General features: G+C 40.9%; 1 protein-coding gene across 1 annotated transcript in view; it reads left to right on the top strand.

Moving 5' to 3' along the window:
- The first annotated feature begins 780 nt into the window (after positions 1-780).
- RIC8B (RIC8 guanine nucleotide exchange factor B) overlaps positions 781-17,790 on the top strand; it is a 33,753-nt gene continuing 16,743 nt past the window's right edge. Inside the window, exons 1-4 of the mRNA XM_064155396.1 lie at positions 781-914; positions 3,667-3,714; positions 10,401-11,009; positions 13,870-13,964. Coding sequence (XP_064011466.1) covers positions 828-914; positions 3,667-3,714; positions 10,401-11,009; positions 13,870-13,964 — 839 coding nt within the window. The 5' untranslated portion in view covers positions 781-827. The remainder of the gene's footprint in view (positions 915-3,666; positions 3,715-10,400; positions 11,010-13,869; positions 13,965-17,790) is intronic.

The raw sequence follows: 17,790 nt of genomic DNA, 5'->3' as shown, positions 1-17,790 counted from the left end.
TACTTTCCTGGGCAGCCTGTTTCAGGGTTTGACAACCCTTCCAGTGAAGATTTTTTTCCCAAAAACCCAACCTTAACGTCCCCTGCTGCAACTTGAGGTTGTTTCCTTGTCCTATTGCTTGTTGCTAAGGAGAGCTGACTGACAGCCACCTTGCTGCAGCCTCCCTTCACCAGCTTGGGTGCGCTTCTTTGGACATGCTCCAGCGCTTGGATAACTTTCTTGTAGTGAAGGGCTCAAAACTGACTATAGCACCACCAGAGTGCAGGGGGACATGGAAATGGAGGATTTTTGTGTACCCCCACCACGCTGGTGGCTTGGACTTGCGAAGAGTTTTGGTTTTCTGCCAGACGTTATGGCGATGCCTAACGAGGATAATATATGTCAAGGTGTGCTTTGTGACACCCACGGCCCTCGTCAAGGCGACGCGGCTGCTGAGGACTCGAACCTGACGTCCTCATGCGGCTCCCCTGCCCCTCTCGCCAGACGCCGCCAAAGCGGCTGGGAGCGGACTACAGCGCCCACCGTGCCCCGCAGTACCACAGCCGCAGAGCCATTTGCGTCCCGCGGTGCCGCGACACATAGCATGCTGGGAAGCGTAGTCCCCTCGCAGACACCTCCCGCGGGCGGGATTGAGCGGAAGAACAGCCAATAGGAGAGCAGAAAGATGCAGGCCCCCGCCCCCTCCAGCCAATAGTGCGGAGAGCTGCCTGTCAGCCGGGGCGGCATCCAAAGGAGGGGTGTCAGGTGACGTCAGAGGGGCGCGGGGTGGGAGGTCAGGGTGCGGCGGGGCGGTTGCTGCTGCCGGCGGAGTGGGACAGGCGGTGGGCATGGAGCTGGGCGCGGTGCTGGAGGCCGTGGAAGGGCGCGGTGGTGCCGAGGCTGTGGAGCGCGTCCTGGCACGGTTCAACGAGGAGGTAACGGGCCGTTGGGGAGCGCGGACGTCCTACTCCTGCCCCCCACTGCGGCGCGAGCAGTTCTCCCGCTCCCCGCGGCGGTGTCGCCACCCCGCCCTTGGTAGCACCGCTGGCACCGAGCCGTAGAGCTCCCGCTCTCCGCCCCGGCCTGGGCTGCTGTTGTTGCCTTCTGGGCACCACATCTACCGTCGTTCCCCTAGCCAGCGGTGTCGGGGCGGCCTGCCTGGTACAGCCTGACCGCATTCCTTACGCTTCCCCATGCGCTCTCCATCCGCGGGCTGTGCTGGACATCGCGGCGGCACTGGGGTGGTGAGCAAAGGCAGTGCCTAGAGAAAGGCGTACTTTGACGGGTGCACAAAGCCAGCTGTGTGGCGGGTGGGAAAAGCCCATTGGCGGGCTTAGCTCCGCGCACCTTCTGTCTGGGCATGCCTGACGCTTGTCACAGTGCTTTATCAGTGATCAGCTGTAAAAAAGAGCTATTCCACGGCGTATCTTTGCATTGGAGCTCTCTTCACCTGCCTGTACGTCTGGGAAGAAGCTGTCCAAAATAACACTTAAGTTTCTTGGACAACACACGAATGCAGTGTAGCTGCTCACCTGTCCGAGGTGCTGCTCGCTGTGGGCAGTCCGCTGTCGCCGGGTCTAGCTGGCGTGTGGGACAGGCCTTGGGCGGCATCGGCAGTGACACGAGCGGCGTGGAGAGGAATGCCCTGCAGTGGGAGGGGGCGCAACGCCGACTGCCGAACCCTCTCCCTTGTTTGTTCTGCTTTTCTGGCCGAGCAAAGGGAAGAGGAGAGGCAGCTAAAAGCAGAGTTACAACAGGTTGAGCTTTTAATGCTAGGAGATATTAAGGAGTATCTCGTGTCTGCTGCTATTAGAGTGTGACATGAATGGGTTTTGTGGTAATACTGGGAAGCAGAAATTGGAGCGAAGCTGCATGTTGGATAATTTAATTCTGCCCCCTCCTCCTCCAGTAAGGACAATTTGACACCTAGATTTTAGTAGAGCAGTGTAGCCCATTTGTAAAGGTCATGTCTCAACCCATCATATGTCTCTTCTTTGTGTAGATGCCTGAGTGATTGGTACACAAGTCCTTAAAACTGGTGCTGACTGAGAGTTTGGCTTTGGATGTAGTTGTGCAGAACTTAGACACCTGCTACGGGAACAAACATTCAGATTTCTAGTTAAAGATTCTTGGCTCTGTGGTTAGGAGAAACCCATATGTGGATTGATGTATGGTTATTTTTCGGCCTCCAAGGAGGTGTTTTGAAGTTTGATGTCTTGAGTGCAGTATGTTTTAAGTCTTAACAATCTTCACTCAAACTTGAGCTTCCAGAAGAAACTTCAGCAACTGTCTTGACAGGATCCCTTTGTGCACATGAAATTCAGGTGTAGACATTGATGAAGCTACAAGGCACTTCTTGTAAAGGAGTAGTAGATCTAGAGTTCATTAGGCAGATCTAAACTGTCTTACCTTACTGACCTCTGAGGTACAGAGGAAACGATTCTGGTTGAGAGAAGCTTTTATCTCCTGTCTTTGTGCTTGAAAGTGACCCTTTGTCAAATGCATTCAGTCCAAAAGTGCATGCAAACATAATTACTTGATTTTGCTGTGCTGGACTTTGTGGCTTATAAACAACTTCCCCAGATAAATTATTTAGGTTTATGGTGAATTCTCAAGGATGGAGTGAGAGCTGATGTCATTTCTATCCTAGCATTTCAAGTGAAATCTTATAGTTACATGTGTAGCTAGATACTGCTTTTGAAGTGAGACAGAAATATTTTACTGCTGTCTCAACATGATATGTCTCTTTGTTTCTTGTTAAGAACTTTGCGTCTCTATTTCTGTGCAGTGTATTACTAACTTGGATATATGGCCTGTGGGCCAGCAGTGATTGGGCAGAGTACTGCACTACAAGCTTGGGGTAGAGTGGCTGGAAAGCTGCTCAGCAGAGAAAGACTTAGGGGTGATGATCCACAGGCTGACCTCGTTGCTTTCTATAACTTGTTGTAGTGAGATGGGGACCAGTCTCTTCTCCATAATATCAAGCGATAGAACAAGAGGAAATGGCCTCAAGTTTTGCAGCAGAGGAGGCTTATGTTTGATATCAGGGAAAAATTATTTACTAAATAAGTGGTCAGGTGTTGGAACAGGCTGCCCAGGGAGGTGATGGAGTCAGTGTCCCTGAAAGTGTTCACATGACATGCAGACATGGCACTCTGGGACATGGTTTAATGGCCATGGTGCTGTTAGGTCAGTGGTTGGACTCAATGACCTCTGAGGTCTTTTCCACTGAAACAATTCTATGATTCTATTTCTTTTCTGGGCAAGATGATTTGATAGGTGCTGTGGTTTTGCTTTGGGACACTTCAAAGTGCAGTCAGAAGCTTGTGAACAAGGACTGGTCAAGGAAGAGTCTAAGTAGTAATGCATTTGTAAACCACAAGGCTGTAACTAACATTTTTCACCCTTTAAGGTGCTGTGTGTAAGGTTGTTAACTTGAATCAGAAATGCATCCCACAGATAAAGGCTTGCTCTGTACCAGTACTAATTGTGAAATCTTAGCTGGAGCCACTTAGTGAAGCTCTTGCTGTTGGGTAAAATGGGAGAAGGACATGAGTTGACATGGTAATGGCCTCATCTGAGGCTGGTTTTAAGCAAACTCCTAAAGTTGTACAGTAGTCTTGCAGGCATTACATACTTAGCAGCTGATGTTCAGGTAGCAAATGCAAGCTCTCTTTTTTCTTTCAGAACCGGACTATTTTCGTATTTGATCCAGCAGATGAAGACAAAAGAAAGGTAATCAAAAACAGACTACCCACCTGCATGCCTCACTGGTTGGAAGTATAAAAAAGTTAAAGCAGTCTCGTAACTTGGTTGACATTGTGAACCTAGTGGCAAAAAAGTTCTGCTCTTAGTTTCTTCAGTGCAAGAGACATGGCGATAACCCATTCCCTTTTCCTCTGAGAGAGAAAAGCAATTCCCCTAGCAAAAGCTTCTGCCTTAAATAAAAGTAGTCACCACAAAGGTCCGTAAACAGTTTTGCTTGGTACAGGTTGGGGATGGGATGAAGAGAGTAAAGATACCCTTCTGCATCAGCTGAGATAAAAACTTTGGCAATACATTTTCCCATTTTTCCTCTCAGCAGGCAGCAGTATGCCAGATACATCTCTTGTCTATGATTGATGCTTAAAGAATATTAGAGATTAAGGTGAAGAGGTAGGTACAGAGAAAAGCTATGGAGTTGTAAGGGAGGGTGAGCTATAAAAGCTTCTTAATCCAAAGGTAGTTGTAATCAGTGGAGTATGAACTGTGCATGTCAGGATCCAAAGATGGGAAATGTTTGTGTGTTGTAACATGGGGCTGGACAGCAGTGTCAGGCATTAACAGGTCCCTTGAGATCCATTCACAGCCTTTCATTTAAAGATTGGATGTTGATTTTTTTCCCCCCCTCTGTTTTCCTGTTGTTGTTTTTATGGTAGAGTGTAATGGAAATACCTTTCTTTTATTTTCTCTAATTAATTTTTGGGCTGATTTGCATATTTATTCATACAGTTTTAATTAGTAAGTCAAGCTCTCTTTTTCCACTGTTTTTCACACAACCTCAAAGCTTGAAATCAGAATTGCAAGGATAGCTTGTTTCAAGTTGGCCACACATCAATTTGCTCCATGATTTTGTGCAAAATCTAAATATTTTTGGCTACTAGATCTTTTTCTGGTGGAATGATAAGTCTCTCTGTGCTTTGCATTCACAAAACCATCAGTTATGTGTGCTGTAATCTTGGGTGACAATTTTTTTATTACACTGAAAGACCTCACAGTTTGGCTGTCTCTGTGGTTTTACTCAAAGCTGACATTCTGTAATGTAGTGATGGACTATATGTGTCCTTTTTGATATGTAGAAGACCTCAGATAGCTGAAAAGCTGAGTGCTAAGTAGAGAACATAGAGAAAGAGAATAGATCAGAAACCAGAATGGCAAAAGCTAAAGAAAATCAGCGTTGAATGGGTGTGGAATCTCCTATGTTAGCTTTTGAGGTTTTCTAGGGGGGAAGGGTTGGGTTATTTTTGGTTGGTTTTGTTCAGGCCATGAACTGTGCCATGTTGGAGCTCTGGAAGGAGCAAAGCACAAATATGTTGATGGAGTGAGATGTTGTCACATTCTAAATTTCAGGAGAACCTCATTATTAGATAATGTTGTTGACACTCAGACACATCTGGGAGGTCTAAACTTTCCTGCAGCCACAGCAGCACAGAACTTCCCTCATCTTAGTAACTACTGCAAGCCTTTAAAGTCTGTTAATGAGTGTTCTATAAAAATATTAAGCTTAAGTGTTCCTTTGGGCATACTGCATAGTATCTTAATTTTCACTGTTGTTACAGTTCTGACTTCACTGAAAGCCCTTAAGGGAGTACCAGTCTGTAAGAGGAGAAAAGTTACCTTCATTAATACGAAGTATTTGTTCTGATTTCCTCTGATCCTGCTCACTCCTATCCAGCATTTTTCAGTTTTTAACATTTCTTAAGGTTTATGTTAAGCCAGTGAAACCTCTCTCTCCTTTGAAAACCCGTCTATCACCACTGGATTTGAAGGATATAAAGGGTTTTACTTCTCCCTGGTCATTGAGGAAAGCAGAAAGAGCTGCTGAGCACAGCTGTGCAGTTTCACCTTTCTGTGACTCTGAACCAGGTATTTATTGCAGTGGTTCTGACAACACAGATTCCTGTATATGCTCCTCAGTTTACCTGCAGAGCGTTGTCTAGCCTAAAGCCTCACATTGTTCAAACCTGTGACTTGGACCTCCACCATGCCAGAGCTGGCAGGCTTCTGATAAACAGTCAAATCTCCTGCTGTTGGTAGGGCTTCGACAATGAAGTTTTGCAGTGAAGTAGAATTGAGCCCTCAAGGAATACAAGCATTTACCTTCCCTCCCCACCCACATCTGTTCACAGACACCAGGCAAAAATTTGGCATGCCCTCTTCAGAGGAGGTTATCTGAGTGTCCCATTATCCAGTATGCTTGATTGTAAATGTTATATAAATGTTTTCTTGACTTCCAGAGAAAATGAAAGCTTGAACTAATGTTTGGAATACTCTTGGGCTTGCTTTCTCACTGCCTTGGATGATTAACTCTGAAACCTAATAGCAGAGTGAAGTAATTACTGTATTTTTTTAATGCTGCTTCTTCTGGCAGAAATGATCAGCCAAAGTTTTTATTCAGCAATTTTAAGTTACACATCTTTGCTTCTGGAATCTCTTCTGTTTTGACTTGCCAAAAGTAGAGGCTTTTCTTGTTTTTCCACAACACTGATTTTCATAGTCTACTGGAAATACAAGAAGCATGTGGAATACTTTATTTTGCCTTCAATGAGATGGAGAGGTACTTGAGTTTCTAGAGAAGCTTCTGGATAACTTGGAAGGCCACAGAAACCTAAATGCTGTAAAAATTCACGTGCAGTTTATTGTGGTTACTGTTGACACTCTTTTCATGTACCTGGAGATTGGATGGAGTCTGCTATGAACCTTCATGTTTGTAAAAAGTTGGAAGGTCAGTTTGAGGAGTAGAAAGCAATAGATGACCTGTTCAAGAAAGGCAGTTCCTTATGAACTTTGTGTTTGGTACTGCAGTTGGTTCCATTAACCACTCTCACCACTGAAAAGCTGCAGAAGTAGGTTGAATTAAATTAAGAACTTCTCTTGAACCCCTGGAGACAATTTAATTGAAATGATGAAAAGCATGAATCGGAAGACAAACTAGAGGGACTTATACCAGTGCAGGCGGAGGAAAGCGTGACCTGACATCACTTATGATGTTCCCATTCTCCTGCTCTAGTGTGTGGTATTTGAGGCCAAACGTGTGGCAGATTCTGGTTCACTGATGGAATGGCTTAGGTTGGAAGGGACCTGCAGAAGAGTGAGCAAGCACTCACTGGTAGTCTGTGAATTTTCCTTCCTGGCTGTAGAGTGGGCAGGACTCATTTGATTTTTGTGGGCTATTACTTACAAAGCTTGATTTTTGTTTATTGTAGTAGGTTGATGTATTTATGCCTGAAAATATACAAAGAAGTCTTAAGAACTCAAATGAGCAAACCTCCTATGTTCTACTGTTGTAGAATTTCTGTTCCTCATGGACTTTTCTGGCAGTTTTGTTACTAATATGCTGTTAGACTGTGGAAAGTAGAAAATGGGAATGTGTATTTTTTCAGAGTCAATTTGACAGCAGATTTTTTTTTCCCCTTGCTTTTCTTGCTAAAAAGAAGCATACCTCTTCTGGTCCTTAGCACATCTTTGGCATAATACAAAAAGAAAGGTGCAAAAAAGAGATAAAGTTTGTACTCTAACATTTATCAGAACTCGTTGGTTAGCTTTCAGTTGCAGCTTCTGTACCACTGAATAGTCTGTCTAAATGAAATGCTGTGTTCAGTAAAGCAGTAGTGTTTGTTTGGATTTGAACACTTGGTGAATGAAGATTATATTCTCTTGTTCCTGCTGTAATCCCAAGTCTTGCCTAAATAAAGGAAAATAGTCTCATTTTCTCACCAAGACATTTTTATTACTCTGGTGTTGAGAAGCCACAGTAAATTCAGCTGACATAGTGTACCCAAAGTTCAGTGGTCTGTGAATTGAAGAAAGTGAATATAGGTCAAGGGTGCTTTCCAGATGTCTTTGAACACAGAGGAGGTGAAAAAGGATCTTGCATGCAGACACCTCAGGACCAGAAAGTAAGATTACGAAATAGTGTTTTTCACAAGCAGCTACTGTCTCCAGCTGAGGTTGAGCCTGGAAGATATAAACACCTGCTAATAAGCACTTACAGTGCTGCTCTCTCCTTTCTTGTCCCTCCTCCCACATCTAATTAGCCTGTAAACAAAGACAGCAGAAGAAAACGGCATGAAGGAAAGACACATTTTGCCCAAAGCCACACAATGGGTCTGTGGTCAAGCAGGGAAAGAAGAAAATGGAGGCCTTTTGTATCTCAGGATATTGCTTTTTCTATAGGACCATGTCTCGGCATTAAGTGTTTAATGCTATCAAGATAAAGGACTGAAATGCATGAATATTTTATTTACCAAGACAAGATGACAAATGGGTGTCTCTGGGCTTTCTGTTTTAACACAGCATACAATTTTAACGTGTTTTATCATTGGAGTGTAGCATAGACAAAGGGAACAGTGTGTATTACACCTGTCCATTAGCATCAAAGTGAGAACTCTTGAATTTTATACAGATTAATGTATTTTACTGTAAAACAAAATTTTAAATGCTAGAAACTGCCTTGGTTCTGTAGAAAAGCATTTGAAAACCATTTTTTTGCAGTGGCACTACTGCTGAAAGTCATATTCTCTTCTGAAGATTGAAAGGACAGAACTCTAAAAAAGAACCATTAAATTCATACAGTAATTTAGGATAGGTCAGTAAGACCCTGAAACTAGGACATATATTTTGTGAAATACCTTACTGTCTGAATTCTTTCACTTGCTTTCATTTCCAACCAGATAGATAACATCTGTGCCTCTTAGATTATGCCATGCTAATAGCCTAAAGGGTGGTAGAAAAAGCATGCCCCAAAGAAAATTGAAAAGATGGAACAGAATAAACTGGCCTTTTCTTGGGGTTACCTGAACTGTTTGTTTAATTCTGTGGTGTTCTGCAAAACCCAAGGAACTTCACAACTGTTGCTTCAGCTTGCAGAGCAAAGGCAACTATGGAAAACTCTTTTTTCAGGAATAGAAACAAAAGTCTTGTAAGAAGTTGATCTGTGACCAGGTAATTTGATGACGGATCTAGACTGCTCATGTTTTGTTTCCCAGGCATTTTTCAAATATGCCCTCTTATAAACATTTTGTGCCAGTAGTAAGAGGTGGAGCTCACTCCTTGTTTACAGATTCTTACCAGATTAATATAGTCAGGACTGTGGAGATGTAGGCAAGATCTTGGTTGTCAGCATGGTGCTTGAGTGGGATTCACTCAAACACAAGCACACTAGAAATGATATTGTGAGTTCCTACTGTCTGACTTTGCTTACAGATCGTCTTCTAACATTACTGAAGACTTGTTTTTGTTTTCTCCATTATTCTTCTGTCTGTTCTAGATTTGCTTTAGATTTAACCTTTTTGCTTTATTTTGACTTCAGTTGTAAGCAATCAGTGTAACAAAACTTGCTTGGTTGTCCCAAGTGGAACTTTAGTTTTGAACTTTGCATCAGGGCAATGGTCTGCTTTGCTCCCAGCCCACTTGTTGTGGTGGTGATGAAAAGTGCCATTCCAGAGACCCTTTCCTACAAACTATTTTTCTATTTCACTGATATTCCTATGCATTTTTTAATCACTTTTTTAATTAACATATTCTGCCTGAGACCACAATATGAATTTCAGGTCCTAAGCAGACTTCCACACTAGGACTACTCAACTCAGTTGCTACTTTAGCTTCTTTAGTAATTCATTCATGTCAGTTGTTAAGACACAGAGCTTCAGAGAAACTGTTCTGTGAGGAACAGTACAGTTTTTAATGCCACTTATTTGGGAATTTCTTTGTGACTATACTTCTGGTGATAGTTTTGTCCTGAGTTTAATTCATAAAAGCTATTTGGAGTCCTTCCCCATCAGCAATGCTGTCTGTCCTGTCTTTTCTCCCTTTTCATCATCCCACTCTGTTTCTGTCTTTTAATTCTGTAATTCAGATGTCACTGTTCTGACCTGCAGGTTCTTGGGTGTTGTATTGTCTCATGTTGCATTTACATGATCAGTATTTACCCCTGCAGTCCTGTTGGTATAAGGTATCAGTGAAATATTTCAATTTCAAGAACAAGCTGTTTTGACAAAGCTACAGTTTTGCTGATTTGGTAGAACTGCTACTGCCTAAGTCTCCAAATAAAACTGTGTCAGAGATGACATTTCTAAGAATCTTACCTAAAATGGGAGAATTCTGTGATTTATGTTGAAGTGGCAACACAAGTTAGAGCTGTTACCAAACGTGGAGTACTAATACTTGTGTGTTACTTTGGTTTAGTTTCTTTTCTCCAAGCCTCCTGAGTGGAACAACCTTGATTTATAATTTTGCAGGTACTGGAGGTGTGATTGTTCTACTCTGACATATGTTTTTCAAACCTTTCACTTTTGTCTAGCTACTCTGGCTTCTCAAATTTGTAGTCCTGATACTGAGAAAACTTTTTAAGTGGTAGTGGTGAATAGCATCTGTCCTTTTGGCTTAATGCTTTTGCCAGTGATGGGTTTGGATTGTATCCATGGGGGAAACTGGTTTTTATGTGGTTATAGAATCAGAGTGTTTTTTGATTGGAAAAGACCTTTAAGATTGTGGAGTCCAACCATTGTCTAAGTGTGTCTTTGCAGTAGTTAATACAGAATACCTCATTTCTCAGGTCAGCTGAAAACTAAAAATTTAAATGGAAGCTTAGCAAAAGAAGTTTCCTGTTGCCACTGATATTTTGATGCTGAAACTCTTCCTCTTTTTTTATGTTTGCATAGAAACTGTGTGAGGGAATCCTAAACATCCTTGAAAAAGACACAAAAACTTCACATCAAGTTGCCTGCCTGGAGGCCCTCCGGATTCTCTCGAGAGACAAGAAGGTTTTAGTGCCTGTAACCACGAAGAGGAACATGCAGATCCTTATGAGGCTAGCAAAGCTGGACACTGTGGGAGATCCTTTGGAGAGAGTGTCTGAGTTTCCTGTTATAGTAGAAGCTTTAAAATGCCTCTGTAACATAATTTTCAATAGTGCTGTTGCACAGAAGCTCAGTTTGGAACTGAATCTTGCAGCTATGCTCTGCAGTCTTCTGGAAAAATGCAAGGACCAACAGTTTGTTGATGACATTAAATGCTTTGATTTACGTCTCCTCTTCCTCTTGTCACTCCTACACACAGACATTAGATCACAGTTGCGTCAGGAACTACAAGGGGTGCAAGTTTTGACTCAGGCTTTGGAAAGTTCCCTGAGTGTAAGATGGATGGAAGAATATAAAGCAGCAGAAGATCGTGACAGGCCTCCCCTCTCTTTGCAGGAGACAGATTGTGCCATTGAGGCACTAAAGGCTCTTTTTAATGTAACACTTGACAGTTGGAATGTCCACAGTAAGGTAAGGCATAGCCCAAGTATTTATTTTAATTGATTTTGATTAACCTGCAAGAGCCAAAACCAGCAGGTGGATACTTAAGAGGCAGTTGTTGTCCAAATCCTAGAGCAAGGATGTTCATACTTTTGCTACTGCAATTTTGATGGAATATGATTACATTTTTCCAACTAGCAACTGAGGTAGTCCTGAAATTTTGTATCAAAATTTCTCTGTATGCAAAGTCAGTCTGAGAAAGTTTGTTTGTTTGAACTGGGATTGTGCCATGTATTGATGATCTCAGACTTACAAGACATGTTTTCTTCAAGGCTCATTTCTTCAAATATCAAAACACTTTTGTTTTGTTCTTGTTACTAGTTAGGCCAACAATCCAACTGCTGCATGTTCTGTGTAACAGGAGAACAGCTTGGATGATAGATACAAGTTGGAACTGTATGAAAATGCAAAGAGGACTGTTAGATTTCAAAAAGAAAATAAATGCCCTTCACTAATAATTAGCTGGCTAGGAAAAGCTTCTTAATGTAAGCATATAGAATGGCTACATCTCGGGAGATAATGGACTAAGGCAGCAGGGTAGCCATTAGCACTGAAAAATCTCTCTGGTTTTCTTCTCGTTTCTGGGCATGCTGATAAGAACATCAACTCTAATTTTTAGCAATTAACTTGGAAGACTGAGAGGTGCTGGGTTTAATATATTTAACTTGTATCCTCCAAACACCAAATTTGGACTTTGTGATCTTTTTAAGATGAGGTCAAGTATTTAAGAACCAAATGCTTTTTCATTGTTATTTCTTATGGATAAGATTTATCTCTCTTTTTTTTTTCATTACAACATAAGATCTTGGCATTTTTCTTAGATGAGTATGCTTCCTTTGTGTTGCATCCTTAAATTCATAAACAGATGTTATAACTTCTGTTGTTGAATAAGCTAAGTAAGAGAATTCAATAGAGAATGTTTCTTTTTAGATATCTTTGAGATATCTCAAACAATGTTGTGAACTTTTCACTGGGTATTGTAAATATGCAGCATGTGAAGCTAAGCAGAAGTTTACAGTAGCTGAAATCAACAAATAATTGTTCATTTTAGTGCACTCTTATAAATGGTAAATAAGACATTACCTGTAACCTTAAGGAGTGTAAAACTTGAGAAGAGTCTGAAGCTTATGCTTTGCTTCGATGTCTCAAGAATATGCTGGATGAGAAATACTGAAATGTAAGGTCGAGTGGAGGGGGAAACGATCTAATACTTTGAATTTCAAGGAAATACAAATCAAGTGAGGGGCTTTTCTCTTGTTTATATTGCTGACACAAGTCTTTATTAAAAATATCTTTGACTTTGTCAGAGAAAGCTCTTTGTATCAGCAGGTGATTGTGTTGGAGGTAGAAACTAGAGTGGAGAAAAATTAGCCCAATGTCAATAGAAGAAATAATGTCAGTTGTTAAGTTGGTAAATGAAGCCATATTGCATTGCATGTCCACCTCTTGAGAAATAAACTCTTGAAATCTGGATCTTGAAGTTGGTGTAATCTTAGAAAATAGTGGGAATCTCAAGAGATGAGAAGCCCAGTTTACACAGCTGCAGTATTGTGTAGCCACTCTCTGGAATGAGAGAGGTTTTGTCCCACAAACCTTTTTGCTCCCTAAGGAGCCAAAGCATGCAGCTGACAGGAAAATTTCCTTCAGACTGGAGGAAATTTTGATGTTATATATTTTTTTTAAATGGGAGTTTAAGACATTTTGGGGTGGGAGAAGCATATTTTGAATTCTGAAATAAAGTTTATGTGGTAACTTTTTACTAAAATTTCCTAGAAGCAAGGAACTTTTAAAGAGCTCTTTAGTAGTTGTAAACTGTTAGCAAGATATGTTAGGTGGCATTCTGCTTAGCAAGTATCCCTGTGGAAACATTAATGATCTGTAAGAAGAGTAAACAGCATGTTAAGTGGGCTGAAGATGCAGAGTTTGAAGAGATTATGAATAGTAGACAGGATGGAAAATAGGAGAGTGCAGAGATGAGTCATGTGCATAGAAAACTAAATGAGATCCTTCCTAAGGGGAAAGAACTATTGGAAACACCAGTATTTGATGACTGGGGATGGTTTCACAGTAGCAAAGTCAGACAAGAGCTGCATGTGTTACAGCTGGCAGATTTGGATGTTGATGTTACAAAAGATGCATTGGGGAGCTTTGTGCTAGGTCAAACACACCAGAACATATTGTGGATGCCAAGAAGAGCTAATGAAAAAGGACAAGGACAATGATATTCACAGTTAAATGATTTCAGTTACTGGTGTACTTTAGTGTGGCTTCTGTCTGGTCAGAAATTGGAAGAGTAAATTGCTTGGAAATGGCAAAAACAGGGCAAATAAAGTTGCTGACAGTAGAGAAGCTATTAATGAAATGGAGAAAAGGTATCAGGAGAACAAAAGCAAGTGAATTAGACTGGGTGGGAGAACAAAACTTGTTAGCAAAATGTCTAAACGAGAAAGAGACATTTAATGAACATATGTAATCTAAGTAGATGAAGAGGTGTCTAGCTGTAAATACATGAAGGAAGATAGTAGTCATATATTAGGAATAATAGGAGTTGAGAAAATACTTGTAATGGGGTTTTCTGTTAGTGAAAGCTGATTGAACTGGAAAAGTCCCTGGTAACTTTTACATGGCCCAGTTAAAAGGCCAGCATGTGACAGTTGAAGTTGCACTAAGCATTCAGTGAACACTAAGGTACAGTCCTTTTATTGATAGGGATGGATGTTATGATCTAATAGGTATTTTCCATCTTTAATTTTTATTATTCTAGTGACCTGAACCCCCCACTTGCAATCTTCAAAATGAAAAAATATCTTCATAATTTATATTTATATAGAATGAATCTCATCAATTTCGTTACATGGCTGCCATCCTTCGACACTGCTTGTTAACCACGGGCCCTACTGAAGACAAAACTGAAGAGCTGCACAGGTTGGTAGAACTGCTAAGCTAATCTACTTTGAAAGGTTTTGTTTGGTTTTTTTTAAAAACTGTTTTGCCTAAAATCTAAAGTGGAAATCTGAGAAGCAATGAAAACTATTCATTTTACTAAAATACTAATCTTTTTGATGAAAGCTGCCTGAAAGACTGTTTGAATGTGTCCCCCATTCCAGAGAGAAAGTGGCTGGCAAATTGGGTTTTTTTATCAGTAATAATAAAGCTGAAGTGTAACTGAAAGTGAAAATACAAATGGAAGTTGTAGGAGTAGTAGAGGCTGCAGTGGAATAGAGATTCTGTGGTTGTGTATGGAAGCTGATGGAAAAACTACATTTTGAGATTTTTTTTGTTTGTGTAACTTTTGCAATTCTGATGGATTGGGATGGAGATACCAAGTTGATGCTTCATCTTCAATAGTTCTATGCTGCTTGATTAAAGGTACAAATACTGCTTCTCTGGTAATGATCTTTCTTTTTATTCAGAGGTGAATGAATCACTTTGCAGTTTTAAGTGCTTAGTTTCTTTTTTGTCAGTCCTACGACCAATTGTTTGTTATTTGCAGCTGTAATTCAATCAAAATTCAGAGTATTTTTGGTTCTCATTTCAGTGTTAGTTATTTTTTCAGTTACATGCATATTTTTACCCCAAGTATGTCAGCTGCTCATAGGGCCTGACAATGCAGTAGCTTCAAACACTATCCCCTGCTATCTCTCAGCATTGCCGTTTTCTTCACTGATGTCTTTATACTTAAGCATAGAGTCTTTTGCAGATCTGAACCAGCAGTATTCAGGAAGAAGGATGTAGTTTTTCACACCTAACAATCTTGAAAGTGTTAAATGGACTTTGTTAAAATCTTTGAAAGCTCTTAGAGATCAACAGTCTTAGTAGGTGAACACTAAAATCCTACATCTGAGCCCTTCTCAGTTGGTCAGGAATAACTTTGGACACTACAGTAGTAGTTTCCATGACTTAAGTTAGTGCCAAGTGTGTCCAGAAAGACAGTTTTCTGTTTGCTGTTGCTAATAGTGGGCTTTTTGCCCTCTCATCCTGCTTAAGGGAGGGACTGGTGGGAATGAGCTTCCCACTGCTGGGAAAATTGAACAGGTTTGGATAAATTCAACAACTAATAACTCTGAGATCAGCCTTTAGCACTGAAACTTGTACATAATCAGCAAGACCGCCTGAAACTGGTGAATTATTATACAGCTGATGCTTTTCCTGAGAAAACACGTTCTGTTTCCTGGTCTGGGAATCTGATTAGTCTAATCACTCTGTAAAATACAATTGTCTTGTACTGTTGCAAAAGGATGCATGTTATGCAGGTCTTTTTTTATTTCAGATTTAGCACTTACAGATAAGATTCAAGAAGGGCAGCTGTGGAGACTGTGTAGTATTGGTGTGATTTTTGTTCTTTGGGTTTTTTTCAGTCAGAAAGGATATTTTGTGTAGAGATGCTACCCACATTGACCTTTTGGAGATACCAAGTCAAAGCAAGGATTCTCTGTAGCTTTGAGAGGGGGAAGCAGAAAAGAAATGAGGATGGTTTTCACTGCCTTATGTCACTTCAGTTGTTTCCCCTTCTCACCCTGACTCAGTATAGCACTGCATCAGTCTTTCTTCTATGCTGGGAAAATAATTCTCTCCCTCTGTTAGATAATAATAGCTAGTCTGCTTAACTTGAGTTGATAGAATTGAGTGCTGCTGCCTGTAGTAGTTAATCTTCATTTATGCCATACTTAGAGCATTTTTCTCATGTGCCAGAAGAGCCTATTTGTAGAACCTGAGTTTTGTTTGCTACAGGATGGAACAAAAGCTGAATAATTTAATATGCCTTGCCACAAAGACTTTGCATCACAAGGAGTAGAAAAGATAGAGTCAGAAGTAATGCCCCTGCAAATCCTTGGAGGGATCAGGGGCCTGGATCACTTGCCCCCACTTCATTCCCCTGGTGCATTTGGTCAAGCAAAACTTTCATTCGTAGTAGGAACTTCAGTAATGAAAAAGTAAACTTGTTTTAGCAGTCTGTAGTTAACAGTATAGCTGAAAAAAGAGGCTGTGTTATCATTTGGTCTGTTTGGTATACTGGACTCTGACCATGCAGTCTTTGTTGCTGTAGATGAGGTGTGAGTCAGAGGGCAGAGTGAAACTTTTCACTCTGCTTTCTACCTGGAGCCTGTCAGTAAGGCAATTAGGAAAATAATGGTAAAAACTGAATAAAGTATAAGCAGTACTGAATGCAGACTAAACTTTATGAAGCATCAGGGAGGCATAAATATATTTCTTAGAACTGCTGATCACTTGCACTCCTCCAAGTCTGTAAATCTGCAGAATGCAAGATGCTTAAAGGAAAGGCTTGGGCGGCCTGTTGTATGAATGCTTGTGCTCTGAATGTCTAAGTTGGGGATTTATTTTATGTGAGTATCAGGTGCTGGATGCATGCCCTGAGCTGTGATGTACTGATTGTCAGTGTGACTCTATTTATAAGGAATATGCAGATGTTACCTATAAAAATATCTTAACTAATTTAGTACCTGATATTGTTGTCATTATTGTGGTTCTGTCATGTCATTACTTAACATTTGAATATGAACAGCTTAAAGCACCACATATTAGAGTGAGTGCCGTTTTTGCCCACTAACAAGGTTTTAATCAAGGCATTCAGCAGCTCTAAATAGGCCTTTGCTTCTGAATTTGCATATCAGGAGGGGGCTGGGAGCATGAGTGGGTGGATGTCATGTCCCGGTGATTAATGATCTCTAGGAAGCCGAAAAGGGGAGAGTAATATACGCAGTATTTCTACCCCCTGGAGTAGGAATGCAAACACTATTGTGCAGATCTGTGCATAGTCACTGACTTCCTGGTAGCTGGAGAATTTCATACACTCCTCTACCACAAATAAAACTGTCAGTGGAGTGACAAAGATCAGAAAGCTGGGCTTCTCTTATTGAAAAGAATAGCTCAGGCACAGTGATCCAGAAAATTAATTTTGTAGGTGTTTGGGAACTTCCTTGTTTAATAAGAAACTGGTAAAAAGAGAACTTTTGATGAAAGGCCTGAAGCCACCAAATATTTGTTGAATTTCGGTTTGTTTTGGTTCTGACTCTTCTCTGAATTACTTCAGAGGAATAATCTCCGTGATATAAAGGACATATCTTAAACAGGAATTGCAAACAAGACAGAGAGTAAGCTTTCCAAAACACAGAAGTTGTCCGAATGTCAATTGCTAACAGAGCAAAAGAGAGATGGCACAATGCAACAGGCACCCTGTCTGATCAGACCAAAAGCAGCACATTGGCTAGAAATCCTCTTATGCTTGATTGCCATCATTTGCCTTCTCTCTTGCTCATTCCTCATTACAATTGTATTAATAAGATAAAAAACTGCTTTTAAGCAGATGTTATGAAAAGTGTTCCCTGAAGTAGTTTGGAAAGTTTTTTTTTCTGTTCTTTTCTGTTTACAGATTTAGTTGGGCATCAGCAAATTAATAATGACAGAAATCTAATTTTTGCAGCATCTGCCTAATTTAGCCCCACAGTCAGGAAGAGTGCAAATCCAAGTCTATATAGTGAGACAGCAAACTCGAGAGATGTGTACCATGGAGGAGACCCTTGCAAAGTACATTCCACCTTACTCCATTTAAGAGGCGAAAGGGACCCTTCAGTTTAAATCACTGAGTGGCTGGTTGAGAAGTGCTCCTCTTTGTGCTTTATAGAACGCAGAGAGTGACAGTTAGGCAAAGGTAGTGTTTATAAATAAACCTGCATCTTTTTTGTCATGTGTTAAAAGCCTTCTGTGTGTTATACACATTGCAAGCTAAGTA

The sequence above is a fragment of the Pogoniulus pusillus genome, chromosome 15 (assembly GCF_015220805.1).
Source record: "Pogoniulus pusillus isolate bPogPus1 chromosome 15, bPogPus1.pri, whole genome shotgun sequence".
NCBI lineage: Eukaryota > Metazoa > Chordata > Aves > Piciformes > Lybiidae > Pogoniulus > Pogoniulus pusillus.
Note: the sequence above shows the minus strand (reverse complement) of the source record. Positions and strands in the feature narration are given on the sequence as shown.